The sequence below is a fragment of the Clarias gariepinus genome, chromosome 25 (genome assembly GCF_024256425.1).
Source record: "Clarias gariepinus isolate MV-2021 ecotype Netherlands chromosome 25, CGAR_prim_01v2, whole genome shotgun sequence".
NCBI classification, from domain to species: Eukaryota; Metazoa; Chordata; class Actinopteri; order Siluriformes; family Clariidae; genus Clarias; species Clarias gariepinus.
In genome coordinates this window covers 8,314,530-8,332,132 of record NC_071124.1, presented here as the reverse complement: position 1 = coordinate 8,332,132, position 17,603 = coordinate 8,314,530, and the positions used below count along the sequence as shown (strand labels likewise).

Genomic DNA, 17,603 nt, shown 5'->3' with positions numbered 1-17,603 from the left:
TTGAGTGAATTTGAAGTAAAAAAAAAAGTTCAAGTAAAATAGGTTAAATTATTTATTTAAAAAATAATAATGGTGGAAAGAGTACAAAACATGCTCACTAAAAGTACTGATAACTATACAACATATGCATTTACTTATGCAAAGGCAAAAAACATTTTTCAAAAGAAGCCAAATGCAATTTTGGGTTTATTGGCTAGTCAGATTTGATAGTTAGCTTACAGTAGCTCATGTTAATTCATATATAGTGAGTGTTGCCTTTAGAGTGTAAGAGGTGTATCAAAAAGTTTTAAGACTAGTTTTGTAATACACCTACAGACTTAAGCACAAGGCTACATGCACAGTCACATGGAGCACTGACCTTCATAAGTCAGTGTGCCAAAAGACATCGATCTATGTACATTGGGAGCTGGTGCTAATCCGACCACGTCTGCTGCCACTTTTGCTATTTCATGGACAGCAAGTTAGAACAAAGAGCGACATGATGTTTGACGTCGGTGTGTCATACGAAACAGTCCAGGCAACTCTTACATGTTATTTGAACATGCGCCGTGTTACTGCCAAGTTTGTTCCCAGGCTGCTGACCAAGAAGCAGAGGGAAAATCACGTCGAAGTCTGCCAAGAACTCCGTCAGTGTGCTGTGGATGACCCATCCTTCATGTCAAGGATCATTACCAGTGACGAAACTTGGGTGTATGGGTACAACCCTGAGACGAAGCAAGAGTCTTCACAGTGAATGAGACCATCATCCCCATGACCAAAAAAGGCAAGGCAGGTCTGCAGCTCAACCAAGTGCATGCTCATCATCTTTTTCGACATTCACAGCATTGTGCATCAAGAACTCATCCGCAGGGACCAAAACGTCAATAGTGAATTGCACTGCCAGGTTTTAAGGCGTCTGAGGGAGGGCGTATGGCAAAAGCCATATCTGTGGTGCACGAATCTCAAAATATTTGTGGCCGGCGTGTGGGTGTGTGTGTGTCACAGACGTCTAACAGGCATTCCTTACTGAACATAACAGTAGGCAGCATCATCATCAACTTTTAGTCATACTGTGAGATAATAATATATCTTTGTTTCAATACCAGATTATCATTAGGTCTAATTAAATATAAGAGTGACATTTTGTCTTTAATACAGAGCTTTCACACAGTAAAACATCAAAATATGACAAGCAAGTCAGGCTCACTCAGCTAGCTAATGGTTTAGTGGTACAAGTTTCCACAAGTCGTATCTTCATACGACTGTTCACATAATTTGCAGTTTATCATGAAAAGCTAAATGTGTGGTTTTGAAAGCGAGGGACAAAGAAACATTTTTTGGGAGTTTAAGGTTCTGTAATGACTCCTATGATGAGCTGCGGCTGAATTGAATAACAGCATTTGCCATGAATAGATGTAAACTAACTTTGAAATGATACAATAATATATTAATTGATTTATTAATTCTCTATACCACTTATCCTGTAAGTGTGTACCCTGGACAGTGTGCAAATCCATCACGGGGCACACACACACAAACCTTAATTGCAATTTGGGATTGCCAGTTAACCTAATCTGCATGTCATTAGACTGTTGGAGGAAATTGGAGTACTGGGATGAAACCCATTAAGCAGAGTGAGAACATGCAGTTTCCACACAAACACAGACCTGTGGTGGAAAGCGAACCCTGGCGGTATAATCATGATTAATTCGGTCATGGGATGTCAAAAGTTTATACAAGATGGCACATATGCCAGGTGACACCATATATAGAGAGAGATATATAATATCATGCAGTTGCTTCTTCATTAATTATTATGTATCTACACATTTTATTTGTTTAATATTTTGTCCCATCAAAATAAAGAATATTTTTTCCAGATGTAGTGGAAACTAAAAATTACTTTAAATGATGAATCACTGGGAGCAAGACATGATGAATACCAGTCTAGGATGAAACATTATCCGGGAAAACAGCTGTATGATTTTTGTACAGTATGTCCATTCTACACACACATTCACACAAATCGGCATAGCCGATACACCTACCTGCCTGCCTTTAGACAGTGGGAGGAACCTTGGGAACCCAGAGGAGACCCATACAAACACAGGACATGCACATGAACATGCACAGCAACTCCAAACACGCAGTAACCCAATAATAATAATAATAATAATAATAATAATAAATCTTCCCTGCACTTTTATTCTAATGACTCTTTTATAACTGTATGTATCCCACTACTTATTTTTCTCTTTGCTTTACATGTTAGCTCTACAGCTTCCACTGAATGTTTTTTTTTTATTATTATTCAGATCTCCTTTCTTGATTCTTACCTGCATTAAGAGCAAATTTCTCTTTATTCCGTGTGATATCAGGGACACATTCCTCAAATGGTGGTCAGTGAAAGTTCACTTGCACTTAAAAACGTTTGATTTTTTTAAGCCATTTGATGAGTCTGCTGAATCACTCCAGCATGGGATACCCCTAGTGAGTCAAAATGACAGGACCCCCTACTGACACACACACACACACTTCCTTTCTGTTTGGATGACTGTCTCGCATTCATGCTGTGTTGAGTCACAAGGAAAGCTAAACACTGTCTCACCTTCTCTGCTTGAGTGAACTGAATCAAACAGTAGAATGTCTAATTAGGTTAGACCCCATGAATCAAGTTTTGGAAGCAAAAGAAAGAAAAATTTATACCCAAGATAAAAGCATTAGTTTTTGCAGATGTGATACACAAGAAGTGCCTTGAGCGAGTGACTTTGTGAGGTTTTAATTTAAGGTTGCGTGTTGTTTTTGACAAACACTAGGAGAGGGAAGGGTGTGTGTGTATAAGATATCAAGGCTGTTTATGAGTAATACTGGACACCTGTGATACATTGGCACATTTCAACAGCTTTCACTGGACTTTAAAATCTTTGCTTTATTTCCAAAAATGCCACATGAAGAGGTAATCTGTACAGAATGTGTAAATAAACATAGGGCAATTAGATAACCATATGTGTGTACTAAAACCCTAAACCAGAAAGTTTTCGGTGTCTTATGATAAATAAGCTGAGTAAGTGTATAGTATTAGTCTGACCTCTTATATAGCATGAAAAAGGTGGTTCTGATTAATTATCATGGCCCATGAAAACATGATTTGGCTACAGTAGAAATGCAGCTCCCTCTACTGACCCTGAGGAAATATTACAAGTAGAAGAAGATTCAAGAAGTTTCATATTTCCGCCTCGTGCCCCAAGTCTCCACGAGTAGGCTCTACAGAAAAAGCTGTATAGTCGATGAGTGAGTGATGTACATAATGCTAGGTAATCTGTAGTCTGCAATTTTGTGCAATATGTAATGCAGAAAAGAATGATATAATGGCATAAAAATAGAAAATTTAAAGTTTTGCTAAAGTAAAAAGAATAGGGATAAAAAAAAATACAGTACATATTTACATGAAGTGTTATGCAAGTAAAATTTAACAAATAAATAAGTAGATAAACAAACAAATGGATGAAAAGTGTGGGTACTTTAAAATTAATATATAATTTTGCAATTAATTTAAGAATGTATAAATAATCTTTATGTCCATATGTATCGAACGAGTTAGTTACTGTTTGCAATAGATAGGTAACGTTAAAAGCTTTTAGAGCTGTTCCCGGAAGACAAGGAGCTGTCGCAAACTTTAACTTTTACGACCGTGGTTTGACTTTCTTACGGCGTCACAACGGTTTACGACAGTAAGAAAATGGCGGAGGAGGAGCGGAGTGCCGAGGCTGAGAAACTCAAGGAGAAGGCGAATAATTACTTTAAAGGTAAAGTTAAAACAAATGGCAGTCAGACGTAATAGTCGGTTGATCCTAATATAAATGTGTGTAGTTTTATGGGTCGGAATTTGTTCACCTTCTCGGAATGCTTGCTGCATGTGTTAGGTGGATAGTTAGCCTTGCTAGATAATCCTGAAGTCACGAAGCCGGTAGGTCGCTTAAATCCGTTATCAGTTCGCATAATCTTGTAATTATACCCGATATATACATGTCCACTTGGAGAAACGTGTCGTAAAGCAGATCCGTTTTCATTATGCTGAATAGGTTTGTAGCGCGGTGCTGTTATTAGCCAGTATGCTAACTAGCGTGGCATGACGGTGAGTCATGTGGAGTTCCTGGTGTCTCTGTACACTGCACGATTCAACTCGTGTTGTTTGCGTTGTTCAGTAACTATACTGTTACGCAGAGAGGAGCGCAGCAGGCAAGCCAGATGTGGCATGTTGGTTGAACGGTAACTGTATTGCAAATCACTTCGAGGTCAGAATGATTGTCATTCATTCTCAAGGCAGGGTTTTATTTTATAAAAATAAAAAATTATGGCGATTAGTTAAAAAAATGAATGAACTTTCAGGAACTGTAACTCCTTCGTTTTTGGCTACTGTACTAGATGGTCCAAATCTCTCTACCAGAAGTTTTACAGTTGATATGTGATAACCAAGTAAGGTAATGAATTAAAACTCAATACATAATGAGTTTATCAAACGTATCTTTGTATTTTAGCGAACCCTCTCAAATAAAAAGTTCCTTTGACCATCCAGTGTTTTTTATATACACACTAATGGTTACCAACAAACAGAATTTCAGTACATAGCACATGATGATCGTGATCAGCCATGACATTGACACTGATCTTCAATTATATGGTGACAGGATCATGCACACCCAAGGCTTTTTTATGCTCGTGTGAACCAAAGTCCAGCACGTCTGGTCATAGTCTTTAAAAAAAAAAAAAAAAGCTAGCGTGGCACAAGTTGAAAAACGTCAATGAAAGAATTTTTGACAGAGGTTTTAGAACACTCGGTCCATCAATGCTTGTCATGTCTGGAGCTTATCAAACAAACAGTTCAAGGTCTGTTGATCCGGTCTTCAAATTTCCCAAATCTCAATTCGATCTAGCATCCTTGGGATGTCCTGGACAAACAACTCTGATCTATTGAGGCGCTTAACTTTAGAGCGCCTAAAGGGTCTACTGTTGAAATCCTGGTGCCAGACATCTCAGCACACCTTTAGACATCTTGTGGAATCATGCCTCAAGGGGTCAAAGCTGTTTTGGTGGCACAAAGGGAACCTACAAAGTTGTGGGCTTATTGTTTTAAGCCGTAATGTTATTACTCTTTCAGTAATCTATGATGAATTAGGTGAATTGATTTATGTGCTTGTAGCATCTAATATCTTATTGGGGTCTGATTATTTTCAAAGTGTTAATCTCCCTTTATCAAAAAGGATTTGTCTTTTAAAGAACTAACTAAGTGCTAGGCAAATCCTGATAAAGATTCAACATTGACATCATAACAGTAAACAAGAAGTTTTGTAATTTCATAGTAGTGGTAGGGTGCATGGGATTTTTTTTTTTAGAAGCTCGTTCTTTTTTTATATATATAATTTCTGCTCTTAAAGGGTTTCTAGTACTCCTTTCAGTCCCATTCGATTTCACATAACGTTGCATTAATCTTCGATTCAAAGTTTAACCCATCCCACATGCTCCCCCTGAGAAACTTTGAATCACTTGTTCAGACACTCTTAGCCGACCCCAACTAGTCCTGGAGATAGTTTGACCAATCTTGCTTGTTTCAGCAGACCCTTCACACCAATTTCACCTTCCTTCCCTCTCAGTAGATACTCTTTACCATTCTTGCATGCACCCACAGAAAGTTTAACCAATTTCACTCTAGTTGACCCATCCTTCCACAAATCCCTCCATTTAGTGTTACTTCTTCACAAGTCTGACATGTGTTTAGTCCTTCGCTCAAGTTTATGATCAGCAGCAAATCATTGGATGACTTGTGTACATCAGACCAACCTCAGTCTTGTTCAGATAATCAAAAGCATGCCACTGGTTTCAGTAGTTTCTGCACAAAATGTTTATTGCGGTAACAACAAAAGCATGTTGTGCCAGTTGAATTGGCATTCTGTAGTGTCACTTTAATGGAGCTAGTCAGTATGTGACCATGACTCTTTGACTCTTCCTTTCAGAAAAAGACTATGAGAATGCTATCAAGTATTACACAGAGGCGCTGGAGCTGAATCCATCCAATGCCATTTACTACAGTAACCGGAGCTTGGCATACCTGCGCACTGAGTGCTATGGCTACGCCCTGGCAGATGCCACACGTGCCCTGGAGATCGACAAGAACTACATTAAGGGCTATTACCGGCGTGCCACTTCTAATATGGCGCTGGGCAAATTCAAGGCTGCGCTTAAAGATTACGAGACGGTATTATTATTATTTTTATTTTCTTTTTTTTAAAGCAACCTATCAAACTCTACAAAATTACTCTGCATTATGTGTCACAACAAAATAAATCATTTAGATTTAATTTACATTCCAGTACATACTGACATAAATTCTGCTCAAACACAAAACAGCACATCCTTATGTTGCTTTGCTCAGACTGATAAAACCGCTTCACTTGTACCGACTCTTGTCTTTGACCTGAACAGGTTGTAAGAGTGCGACCCAACGACAAGGATGCCAAATTGAAATATCAAGAATGCAACAAGATCGTAAAGCAGAAGGCTTTCGAGCGAGCCATCGCCAGTGACGAACTGAAACGATCGGTCGTGGATTCATTAGACATCGAGAACATGAGTAAGTTTTCCTTTATAGAAACCATTGTCTCAAACAAAGGTACATGGTATTGATATAAATTTCATCTTTTGCAGCAATTGAGGATGAGTACATAGGTCCTAAATTAGAAGATGGTAAGGTCACAGAGAAGTTCATAAAGGATCTGATGGAGTGGTTTAAGGACCAAAAGAAGCTTCATAGGAAGTGCGCTTACCAGGTAAACCTCACAACTCGAGTGCAAATCTAATCTTGTGACTTGTTGCAGCTAGTTTTCTTGATCACTAACCCATGTCTCATGTACATTGAGATTAAAGATTTACATTTAATTTGGAGGCACTTTGTCACAAACCAGCTTTACAGAAATAAAAATTCTATGCTTTAACAATTTAAAGCAATTTAAAGAGGTGAGACATCATGAGGAAGTAGCCCTGAGAGAACCCTTAGGTTACCTTAATTGTCAATTAACCTAAAGTCCATTTTTGTTGAGGGTACCAGCAGTTCTCTGATGGAGTTTTGGGTGCAAAAACTGTTCATGGTAACGTACACCAGTCAGCCATAACATTAACACCACTGCCAGGCAAACTGAACAACATTGATCACCAGCAAACTGGTGACCGGATCATGGACACCCAAGGCTTACCCATACCCATCCCACAGAGAACCAAACATCCTCCGACACCACAATACACCCACGAAGGCCCTGCAGAGCCAAGCTCCGAGAAACCTAAACACATAAAGGGACCCAAAACATATGTGGTTATAATGTTATAGCTGATCAGAGAGGTACTAAAAGTATCAGAATCATGTTGAAACTGTTTGTATTTTTTTTAAAGGTTATAAAAGCCAAGACATTTCTGTCCCCATGCCCATAACATAAGTAATATCCCACAAATAATTTGACCAAATTGCATAAAAATTTTCTGTTCAATTTTGGAGTAAGGGTAGGTCAGTGGTTAAAGCGTTGGTCTACTGATTGTGGTAACTGGGATTTGATCCTGGGACCTACCAACGTTGCCACTGTTTAGCAAGGCCTTCAACCCGTAACTGCTCAGATATAAAATGAAATGAAAATGTAAGTCACTCTGGATGAGTGCGTCTGCCAATAGCTGTAAATGTAAATTTTGCCTAAACTGTTTTTCTTAAGCTGTCAGGATCTACTGTACTTTAACCAATGTGTCAACAAAACCAGTCAGTCTGCATAAAAGAGTCTTTCTACTTCAGTGAGATTTCTACAGGAAGTCTGTTATAGAAATCATCAAAAGGTTTTTCCGAGGCGTTCATCCAAATGTACACAAACACCTTGTACCTCTGTTAAAACAGCTAAGGCTTAAAAATAGCACAAGTTTCCACAGCAATCATTTAACAGGTTTAACAATGCGCACCTGGACTTAAAACTAACAGACATACTCTGAGACGGCTGTTTTAGATGGCGCAGTATTACATATTGTGGTGTTGTTGAACTCCTTTTCAGATCCTGGTTCAAGTAAAAGATGTTTTATCCAAATTACCAAGTCTTGTTGAAATTTCGTTAAAAGAGGTAAGAAAATAAACACAGACATTAGTTAGAATTGTTTTTGTGATATGGATCTAAATGGTTTTCTTGTTATTTATAATCATGATGTGGCAACTTTTCTTTCTGACTGTTCCAGACAGAGAAAATAACTATTTGTGGGGACACGCATGGCCAGTACTATGACCTCCTTAATATTTTTGAGCTGAATGGCTTACCGTCGCCGACCAACCCATACGTATCCTTGTCTTAGGTTCTCAAAGAATGAAAGTTCTCGGATGCATACTCATTAATGTAATTTAGCCTTAATTAGAATTATTAAGCACAGATGGACAGGATCTAAAGATCTCAGCTCAGTTCATGTAATGCTACATGACTCATGAACAAATAACACCACACAAGACTGGTTTGGACTAATGTGATGAGTAATGCTAGCAGTCAGATTATAACAAGGCAATACAATGCAGTTGTGTGTAGATGAGAAATAATATGCGAGTTATACCAAATGTAATACAAAGATACATTAACTTGTTTAAATTGCACATGGAAGAAGACTTTCTCTTCCTTTATACAAAGATACACGTCTCCATCATAAATGATGCATTTGCAGCATTGTTGAACCCAACTCTCGAATCCTCTTTAAAAATCCCCTGATCAATCGTGCCATCCCTTTGAAACATTCTGTAACACAGTGAGAGACTGTCAATTGTGACAAAGGGATGTTTGAAAAGGATTCGAGAGTCTGGTTCAATAAACGCATGGCTTGTGATAAGGACCATGTTAAGTAGTTCCCCTTTTTGGAAGAAATAAAAATGCCTGTTTTTTCATTACTTTCAATACAGCCCTCGTATACTTTAGTTTAGGGCTGTAGCTATCGAATATTTTATTAATCGAGTATTCTACCAAAATATTAATCAAGTAATTGGATAAAATGTACTTTTGCTTATTTAAACAGAAATGTAAAATGTATGAGAGAAACATTGATTGCTTACTTTTATTTTTTTTAAATGCATACAGCATTTTATCTAAAACAAACATTGTCATTATTCACAATACAAGGAATAGTTTAAAGTTGACTGAGATGAATTAAATGCATTACAATGCTATACATTCTTATTTTAAAGCCTTTTCTCAGATGCAAAAACAAAAGAAAATGGTATTTCAAATGACTTTAAGTATTAACGAAACTAAGGCAAACATTAAAATAAATAATTATACAAAAACACTAAGTTGTGCAACTTAACTTTCAGAACTAAAAGTTCTCTTCTTTGACTCGATTATATTTTTATCGCGCTCTTTCATTTTGCAGCCTGCAATAGAATGCCCCCTTAAATCAATACACAGCTAACTGTTTGCGTCTCCTTCGGCTTTATGGGTGACATAAGCGCTGCTTGTTTAATGCTGTTAACTGGCGGCTTGCCTCCGCAAGCGCACTGTCATGCCAAACAAATAATTGCGCAAAAACATAACGCAAGCTTTTAAGCAGAAGATTTCGAGGAATCGTTTCAGTCCTACTTTAGTTACAGTAGAACAAAGTGCTACTTAACTACTCAGCTTATGCACTTTTAAAAAAAATATTCTAGCTAACATTATAAAGCACAAGTTGTTTTTCATGAATGCTATTTAAACCAATCAAACTAAAACAGTGAAGAATGTTAGTAATTTCAGTATGAATATCTTACTATTAATTAGTCTGAAAAAGAAAAAGAGAGTATTGATGCATTTTTATTTTTTACCAGAGCTTTAAAGGTTCTGTTTGACATCCTTAACCTCAAAATGCAGCTGTTCAATGGTGACTTTGTGGACCGTGGCTCCTTCTCAGTGGAGGTCATTCTCACACTCTTTGGTTTTAAGCTCCTTTACCCAGATCACTTCCACCTATTGAGAGGTTTGCCCTGCTTTCAGCATTTCATTATAGCACACACACACACACACACACCTCTATACGCAAACGGAGAAAGAGAGAATAACTTTTAATTCATCCCTAGGTAACCACGAAACAGATAACATGAATCAGATGTATGGCTTCGAAGGCGAGGTCAAAGCCAAGTACACAGCGCAGATGTTCCAGCTGTTCAGTGAGGTCTTTCAGTGGCTTCCACTCGCACAGTGCATCAACAACAAAGTGCTGGTGAGTAGCCTTTAAATATTAAACATTTTGGAGCAGTCCATGTATCCGCAAACATGCAGCATTAAATGGTGATTGAAATGCTGGCTTAATCCTAAGTTTTGGCCCCCTAAAAAAAACTATAAATATTAACCAAAATATATATATTAACAAATTAACCCAAAAAAAATTATATATATATATATATATATATATATATATATATATATATATATATATATATATATATATATATATATATATATAATTTTTTTTTTTTTGGTTAATTAGTAACCTATTTGTAGTTTAAGTAATTAGTTACCAGGGCTACACGGCTTGATTGAAAAAAAAAAAAAAAGTTGACCTATTGCCCCTGAGCGGCGCAGCGGTAAATGCTTTTCCTGTCATCCGGAGATTCTGGGAGCCTAGAGAGAGCTGATTGGCCAAACTCTCTCACAGGGTCGGGATGGGAGGCACTTTGCATGGGCACCTGTGAGCTCACACAGGCAGAAGGAGCAGATAGCGCTGTCCTCCAAGTGTTATGCCACTCCAGCGGTGTGTGAGCTAGCAGTTTGAAAAAATTTACACAGAGGGGGAAAAAAGGAAATATGTGATAGTCTTTGGCCCTCCCTTACTGGTAGTAGTAGCCTTGATTGGGGAGTGCCCTATTGACAGACTGGAGTTGGACATAACTAAATTAGGGAGTAAATCCGGAAGAAGTCCTCTCCCAAACAAAACTCTCTGAATGTGAAACACCTCTAACATATTCTAAGGGATATTTCTTAGGTGTCTAATTGCATATCAAATTGTTATACATGGGAGTAGTTAATTTTGAATCCCCTATAGTTTCTGGTTGGGACAACAAGGGAGTATATTGCAAATATTATTTAAATATTTTGTGTATTGTATTCTTTTTATCAATTTTAATTTTGAATAGCATCTTTATTCTGAAACATAAGGCAAAAAAAATAGTTAGTAGTAATTAGTGTATACAATCTGACAAAAATAATGAATAAAACAGGTATTTAATGAACTGTAATGATAAAAAAGAGAACTATTTTGTTGTGGTTAAGTGACGATACATTTTATGTTGTTTTAGGTGATGCACGGAGGACTGTTTAGTGAAGATGGTGTGACTTTAGATGATCTTAGAAAGATTGACAGAAATAGACAGCCTCCAGACTCGGGTAGGAAGCCAAACTGCTTTGTAAAAAATTCTTATATATGTATAAGTCTGTGTGGATTTTCATTCTGCTTTATCTTCTTTTTTTCACTTAATTTCTCTCATCGGTCAACGGTTCAGGTCCCATGTGCGATCTCTTGTGGTCAGATCCTCAGCCGCAGGTCAGTCTCTGCTTTAATTTAAAGCAGTGTTTGTTAGAGTAAATTGCTAAATTGGTGTGCTATAAGCATTAAAATATTACCAGTAGGCTTATGGTCTGCTGTTTAAAAAATTCTATTTAAACTGTTACTTTTTTATGCCTCCATTCACCACTGATGGTCTTCTCAAAAAAGGACATTTTCACTACAGTTCATCACTTTTTTTTAACAAGCTAGTGATTTGTAAGCTTGAATTTGAACTACATACTTATAAATCCAATAAGAATATAACAGAAACTTAACTAAAAATGGAAAACTTATTTATCTCTATACTTGTTACTTGTCTGTTGTGGTATTGAAATTTAGACAGAGTACTATGACAAATAAGGCATTTCATAGATTTACAGCTTAAATCTGCAGATTAAATCTTTATAAAAATGTAACTTTAAAAACTGAATATTTCAGAATGGGCGGGCTATTAGTAAACGTGGTGTGAGCTGTCAGTTTGGGCCAGACGTCACAGAACGGTTCCTGGAACAGAATAAGCTGCAGTACATTGTGCGCAGTCATGAGGTGAAGCCCGAGGGCTATGAGGTCACTCACTCAGGGAAGTGCATCACGGTGTTCTCCGCACCCAATTACTGGTACAGTAGTCCTTTATTAATGCACCATCTTAACTTCATTTTAGTGAGTCTTCAGGGACACTAATTACGTATAATATACTGTATAGCGAACATTCAACAAATATTTGTAAAGGTTTGGTTAATTTTTTTATTTTGCAATTTATTAAGAATTTAAAGTGGCTGTGTTTCATTCAAACTGCAGGAAAAGGTGCTTGACACACAAAGCAATTCTGATATGTGCCTTCTACTTCTGCTTGTACAGTAACATTACCCAAATGTTTAAGTAGAGTTTGATCCATCAGCGCATGCCCGGAAATAGAGGGTTTTCAGCTTGATCTGTTGTGATCTCAAGTTTTTATCCCTCTACACCCATCTATAACCTGGAGACCTCCCATGTCAGGATGTGCATTCTCATGTCATTCATAGCAGTACTAGCCAGTCATGTGTCTGTTTTTTTATTTATTATTCCTATTCTGTAACAGTGTGAGACACACTGATATCCCTTAACCTTCCTGTTGAGTTTTCATTTTCATTTAAATTTCATTTGTACAAAATTAATTTTTTTATTTGTACATTTGTCCTGTAACCTTGTTTAGTTTTGGAGAACATTTACATACTGCTTTGGGGCAATGCCAGTTGTTAAAAGCGCTATACAAATAAAATAATATAAAATTTTTCGTTAACAATACAAAAAGTTTGAATATGCTGTCTGTTATAGTTAAAGATAAAATCTCATTCAGCCAATACCAATATTAGCCTGTCAGACCATTTAGAAATGGATATTGGACAACAAATTTACAGTTAGTGCATCTGTATCTATTTATGAGGTCTGTTACCTCACAGTGTCAAACCTGAAATCCTTCTTCACTTTTATCTTGCTTCTTATTTGCACAAAGTAATGTTAAATGTCACACGGTGTATTAATGTAAACATCACACAAATTCTTATGACTGTTCACACAGGGGGTCACAATGCAAAAAAATCTGACCTGTATCTGATTTAGGACCATATATATGCCAGTGGTCCGAATCAGAATTTCCCACTTTTGCCTGCAGATTAAACGCAGCCATAGTGCTGCTTCACATAACCACTTTTGACTTGAACCACAGACTAAATTTGACATTGGGTGAATAAATCAATGCTTCTTTGGCCATTTACACTAAATTATGAAATCAGGAAATAGATCATCACTTAATGAGACAAAAAAACATTATAATAGCCACAGTGGCTTTTCAAGGTTTAGAGCTCATAATAATGTCAGACTGAAATATATAAATAGAATTCTTTTTTTATTAACATAGCATTAGCATTAACATATGGTACTTTTTTAGTGTTCGATGAATTATACTGTATTCTTTACATTAAACAGAATTAACAAGATTGCTTGTGACTTGATATGAACAGCATGTTTTTCTCTCTCTGTCTGTAGTGACCAGATGGGTAACAAGGGAGCCTACATTCACCTCAGGGGATCTGACCTCAAGCCTGAATTCCACCAGTTCACTGCTGTGGTTAGTATCTTTACTCTTAAACCCACTGTACAGTAAAAGAGGGACAAAATGACCAAATATATGATATATTTAGCCATGTTTGGGTTGTGGGATTTTATTTTATACCTTTTTAATTTTCCTATATTTCATGGTGATTGGCATTCAAGTCAAACGGAGGTTTTTATTTTTAATAATCAGTCGATTTTACACCTTCATTTCCAAAAAAGAAATCACAGCAAGTCCCAGTTTGACTTGAATGCTCTTTATTTTTATTTTTAAAGAAGGGCAGTAATGAAGAAGCATAAAAAGTACCTGAGGTTAGGGCTAAACATTTAAAGCCTTTATTGTACAGGCGTGTGCTTCTGTTAACTCTCATATTTTTGCACATTTCTTTAATCTAGTTCCTATTCCATAATTTATTAGCTTCATGATGTAAGTGCAAATGTGGTGATTTAAGAGGATGTTGATATGATGAGTAAGGAATTTAGTGTGTTGGCTGCTTTTTTTTTTTTTTTCCAGCTGCCACGGGTTGATTAGGTTAAGGTCCTGTGACTTCCTTGTTTAGCATACTCATAGGACCATGTTTTAATATGCAGCTAAACCCCAATATTTAACCCTCCATAAATTCCCAATACAATGATGTTTTTTGTTGTTGTTGTTTTTCAATACAGCAATTTCTTTTCATGCAACTAGTAAACTTGGCGTAACTCAATTAACATTCTGGAGTGTTATGGAAAACCAGTAGACAGTCAAGCTATATATTAATCACTAGGTGGTGCTAGAATACATTCCGACATACTTTATTGTACATTTTAGCTGTTTTACAAGTTACTGTATTGATGCAACCCATTAAATAGAAAAACGACTCTAAAGTATATACGAAGAATAAGTAGTAAGGTTTTAAGAAAGTGGGTAAATGCCAGCTCTTATTATTAAAATAATAATAATTATTATTGTAAATGGTCATTTTGGTGTCCTAGAGTCGTTTAATGAACATTTGCAATTTACTTTCTGGAAATTTACCATTAACATTTTCTAGAATCTAAATATCTGAAACATTGGGTGTAGTGATAAAGAATCTGGAATTTTACTTTCCCACACCTGATAAATATTTTTTTTTATAACGATCTTGTTTTCCCTCAGTTTTATTTACTTGTATGACAACTACAGTATAACCCAAAGACATGCAGCAGGGATGTCCGCAACTAAACAACTAACCGAACGTTTCCTCTGTCTCCACAGCCTCATCCGAATGTTAAGCCCATGGCATATGCCAACTCGCTCTTGCAGTTGGGAATGATGTAGGGGATCCAACCGTCTCTTAGCAGCTGTTACTTTCTCAAGTCCACACCAGTCCCTCCAGACACGTCACACTTTTCAATCTAGTTTTTTTTCACAAGAAGTCAGTCTTCTAATGCACACAAGCACTCAAAGTGATTAGATGCTTCTCAGTCCAGAGGGTGCCTAGTTGAAAAGGAAAAAACGAAAAAATACCGTTATAATCTGTTTTAATTTTGATATGAATCAGTCAGTTTTCCCTTCTTTTTTTTTTCTTTTCTTTTTTTTGCAGGTATAAAGCTGTAATATTTTTTAAACCCAGAATTAGCAGGTGGTTTCTGGGTTATAGAACACAATGAGCTGGATTGTACCAAAGACCTGGGGTCATGTGTAGCAAACGGCTTGAGGAAAGATAGTTGATGTATTTTTTTTTTTGTTTTTAATACATAATTGTGTTTGACGCTTTGTTGGGAGGGACAAGTATGTGTTACTGTGATTCTGTAGCAGTAAGATCATCCTGTGCTATTTGGGGTTGTGTAATCAACTGCCTTCATGCGTACTTCTCTCTATATCGTAGAGCCAGATTGAGTTGAGTTAATTTGTACTCAAGCTTTTGTCCATCGCACAAATGAGATCAACAAGACAACTGTACAGCGCACACGCATACACACATCTGTGCACACTAACTTCTACTCCCTGTAGTTTCTCGACTGTTTAACTCTTTCCACATGTTCTTCAGTATTGTGAAGCCCCACTGTCAGTTGTACTCAGATCTGTTGGCAGCATCAACATGTGAGTTTATTTTTTTTCCCCTCCTCTCCCAGCTCGCTCATCTGAAGTGCACTGGAGATAGCTATAGTCTCCCCCATTGTACGATTGTTTAGCTAAATCCACCTTCACCCGCCAATGTGGATTTGTGACGGAACATGACTGATGTTTAGAAATCTTAAAATGCACAGCAGCCATATACCATGCCCTTGAATTTTTAGATAATGTTATATACACAAAAGTGTATGTATATACAGTATATACTGTAATAATGAAAACCCTGTGTACATGTTTGGAAAAGTTATTGAATAAAAAAAACCAAGTTCCATTCTAGGAATGTAGTATGTTGTCTTATTATAAACAGTTTGTGGTTGGAGAACTAATTTTACATAAATGTCCTGGAGGATTGGAAAGTATTCAGACACTTTTCCTTTTTTATATATTTTATTACATCACAATTTACATCATTATATAATTATTCATTTTAATTGTCATTATTCATATTATTATTCATATTATTATTATTATTATTATTATTATTATTATTACATCTTCTATAGTGCTTATCCTGGTTTCTGACTTCACAGCACTCGTGTACACACTGATTACCAGAATGATAAAAATTTCTTGATGTACATTCAGACCTGATGTTACACACATGATTTTCTCCTTTAGTGCAGTGATTATTTTGGGCCTGTGTTTTTGATAGACTTCTGACTTGTGTGAAAAAAGATGTGATCTTGTTATATTTGATCCTTTATTGATAGTTTAGAAGGCATCTTGGCTTTTTTTCATATAAGGAATAATGCCTAGGCAGCTAGACTTTTGTGCCACTCTTTATAACACAATGTGTAAAATCTGAAGGGGTCTAAGTACTTTCTGAACCCACTGTGGGTAGGTTCAGATGTTGCAGGGTGTAGATATCACCACTAGATGGAAGGACTGATCTCTCAAGCTTTCTGAAGCTCATTTAAAAGATACAGTGGTGGCCAAAATATTAATGACAGCATATGCCATGTGTTATAATTTGTGCTCTGCACAAAACGGATGATTTCGCTAATTAGTTCTAGCCTATCTGGCTGAAGAGTTAATTAACTGAAAATGTGTGACAAGGGAGCTTCCGGAGTCATCTCCAGATATAAACCCAACATAAAATTGTTGGAAATTTGTAAAGAAGGTGGTAGCAGTCAATAAACCATCTTAAAGAAGTGATCAAGCAGGCATGGATTGATTGAGTGACACCACAGAACTACAGATGTGTTTTTCACTCTATGCTGGCCAGATCAGACAGGTTGTGAAGAATAAAGGGGATTTAAACTGAATGTTGATTGTTGTATAGTAGTTTTATTGCATACATTAAATTATTCTTGTCCCTATTGTCATTATTAAAAAAAAATTTAAAATGCCATTAAAAATTCAATTTAAGTTTTCTCAGTCCTTGTAAACAAATGTCTCAAGTAACCATGAATTTAGTTTATTAACTACTGATTAATCAGAAAGGTGAAATAACAAAAGTGATCCCTTTTGTTGTGTGCATTGACAGTTTTTTTTTTTTTATCGGTAATCGTTAAATTGAAGAGTCCTGTCTGATCAGCACTCCTGATGGCACCCTTTTGTGCGTCCTTCACAGGCTGTGTCTTTTCATTAGCAGGCTGTAAACTATTCAATGACAATAGGAGTACCGTGGCTGGATAGACAGCTTCTGATATACAAGTTTGTACTCAGGGGATTTTCACCCCGGGCCATATGTGCAGACGCGTGGAGTCTCCTGAATACAAAGAGGATGCCGTGCGTCATGATGCTATCCTCTTTTATTCACACCCCGATAATCTGTACCTAAAACAGCTTTTTATGCTCTGACCCCTGACCTTGACTGCAGCAACAGATTTACCCCCCACCCCAAAGCATATATTGGTAATGT

General features: G+C 36.7%; 1 protein-coding gene across 1 annotated transcript; it reads left to right on the top strand.

The window, feature by feature from the left end:
* Positions 1-3,630: 3,630 nt before the first annotated feature.
* ppp5c (protein phosphatase 5, catalytic subunit) lies at positions 3,631-16,015 on the top strand. The gene is made up of 13 exons (XM_053487176.1): positions 3,631-3,785; positions 5,991-6,232; positions 6,460-6,607; positions 6,682-6,803; positions 8,058-8,123; positions 8,236-8,334; positions 9,879-9,984; positions 10,085-10,227; positions 11,303-11,390; positions 11,507-11,547; positions 11,989-12,167; positions 13,576-13,657; positions 14,879-16,015. The coding sequence occupies exons 1-13, from the start codon at positions 3,719-3,721 to the stop codon at positions 14,939-14,941; spliced, it is 1,446 nt and encodes a 481-aa protein (XP_053343151.1). The 5' UTR covers positions 3,631-3,718; the 3' UTR covers positions 14,942-16,015.
* The last annotated feature ends 1,588 nt before the right edge of the window (positions 16,016-17,603 follow it).

Bases quoted from the DNA above. Each gene is read 5' to 3' on its own strand.
- ppp5c (XM_053487176.1), top strand. From the start codon at position 3,719: ATGGCGGAGGAGGAGCGGAGTGCCGAGGCTGAGAAACTCAAGGAGAAG. The intron at 6,608-6,681 runs GTAAGTTTTCCT...CATCTTTTGCAG, and splicing joins ATTAGACATCGAGAACATGA to CAATTGAGGATGAGTACATA. The intron at 9,985-10,084 runs GTTTGCCCTGCT...ATTCATCCCTAG, and splicing joins TCACTTCCACCTATTGAGAG to GTAACCACGAAACAGATAAC.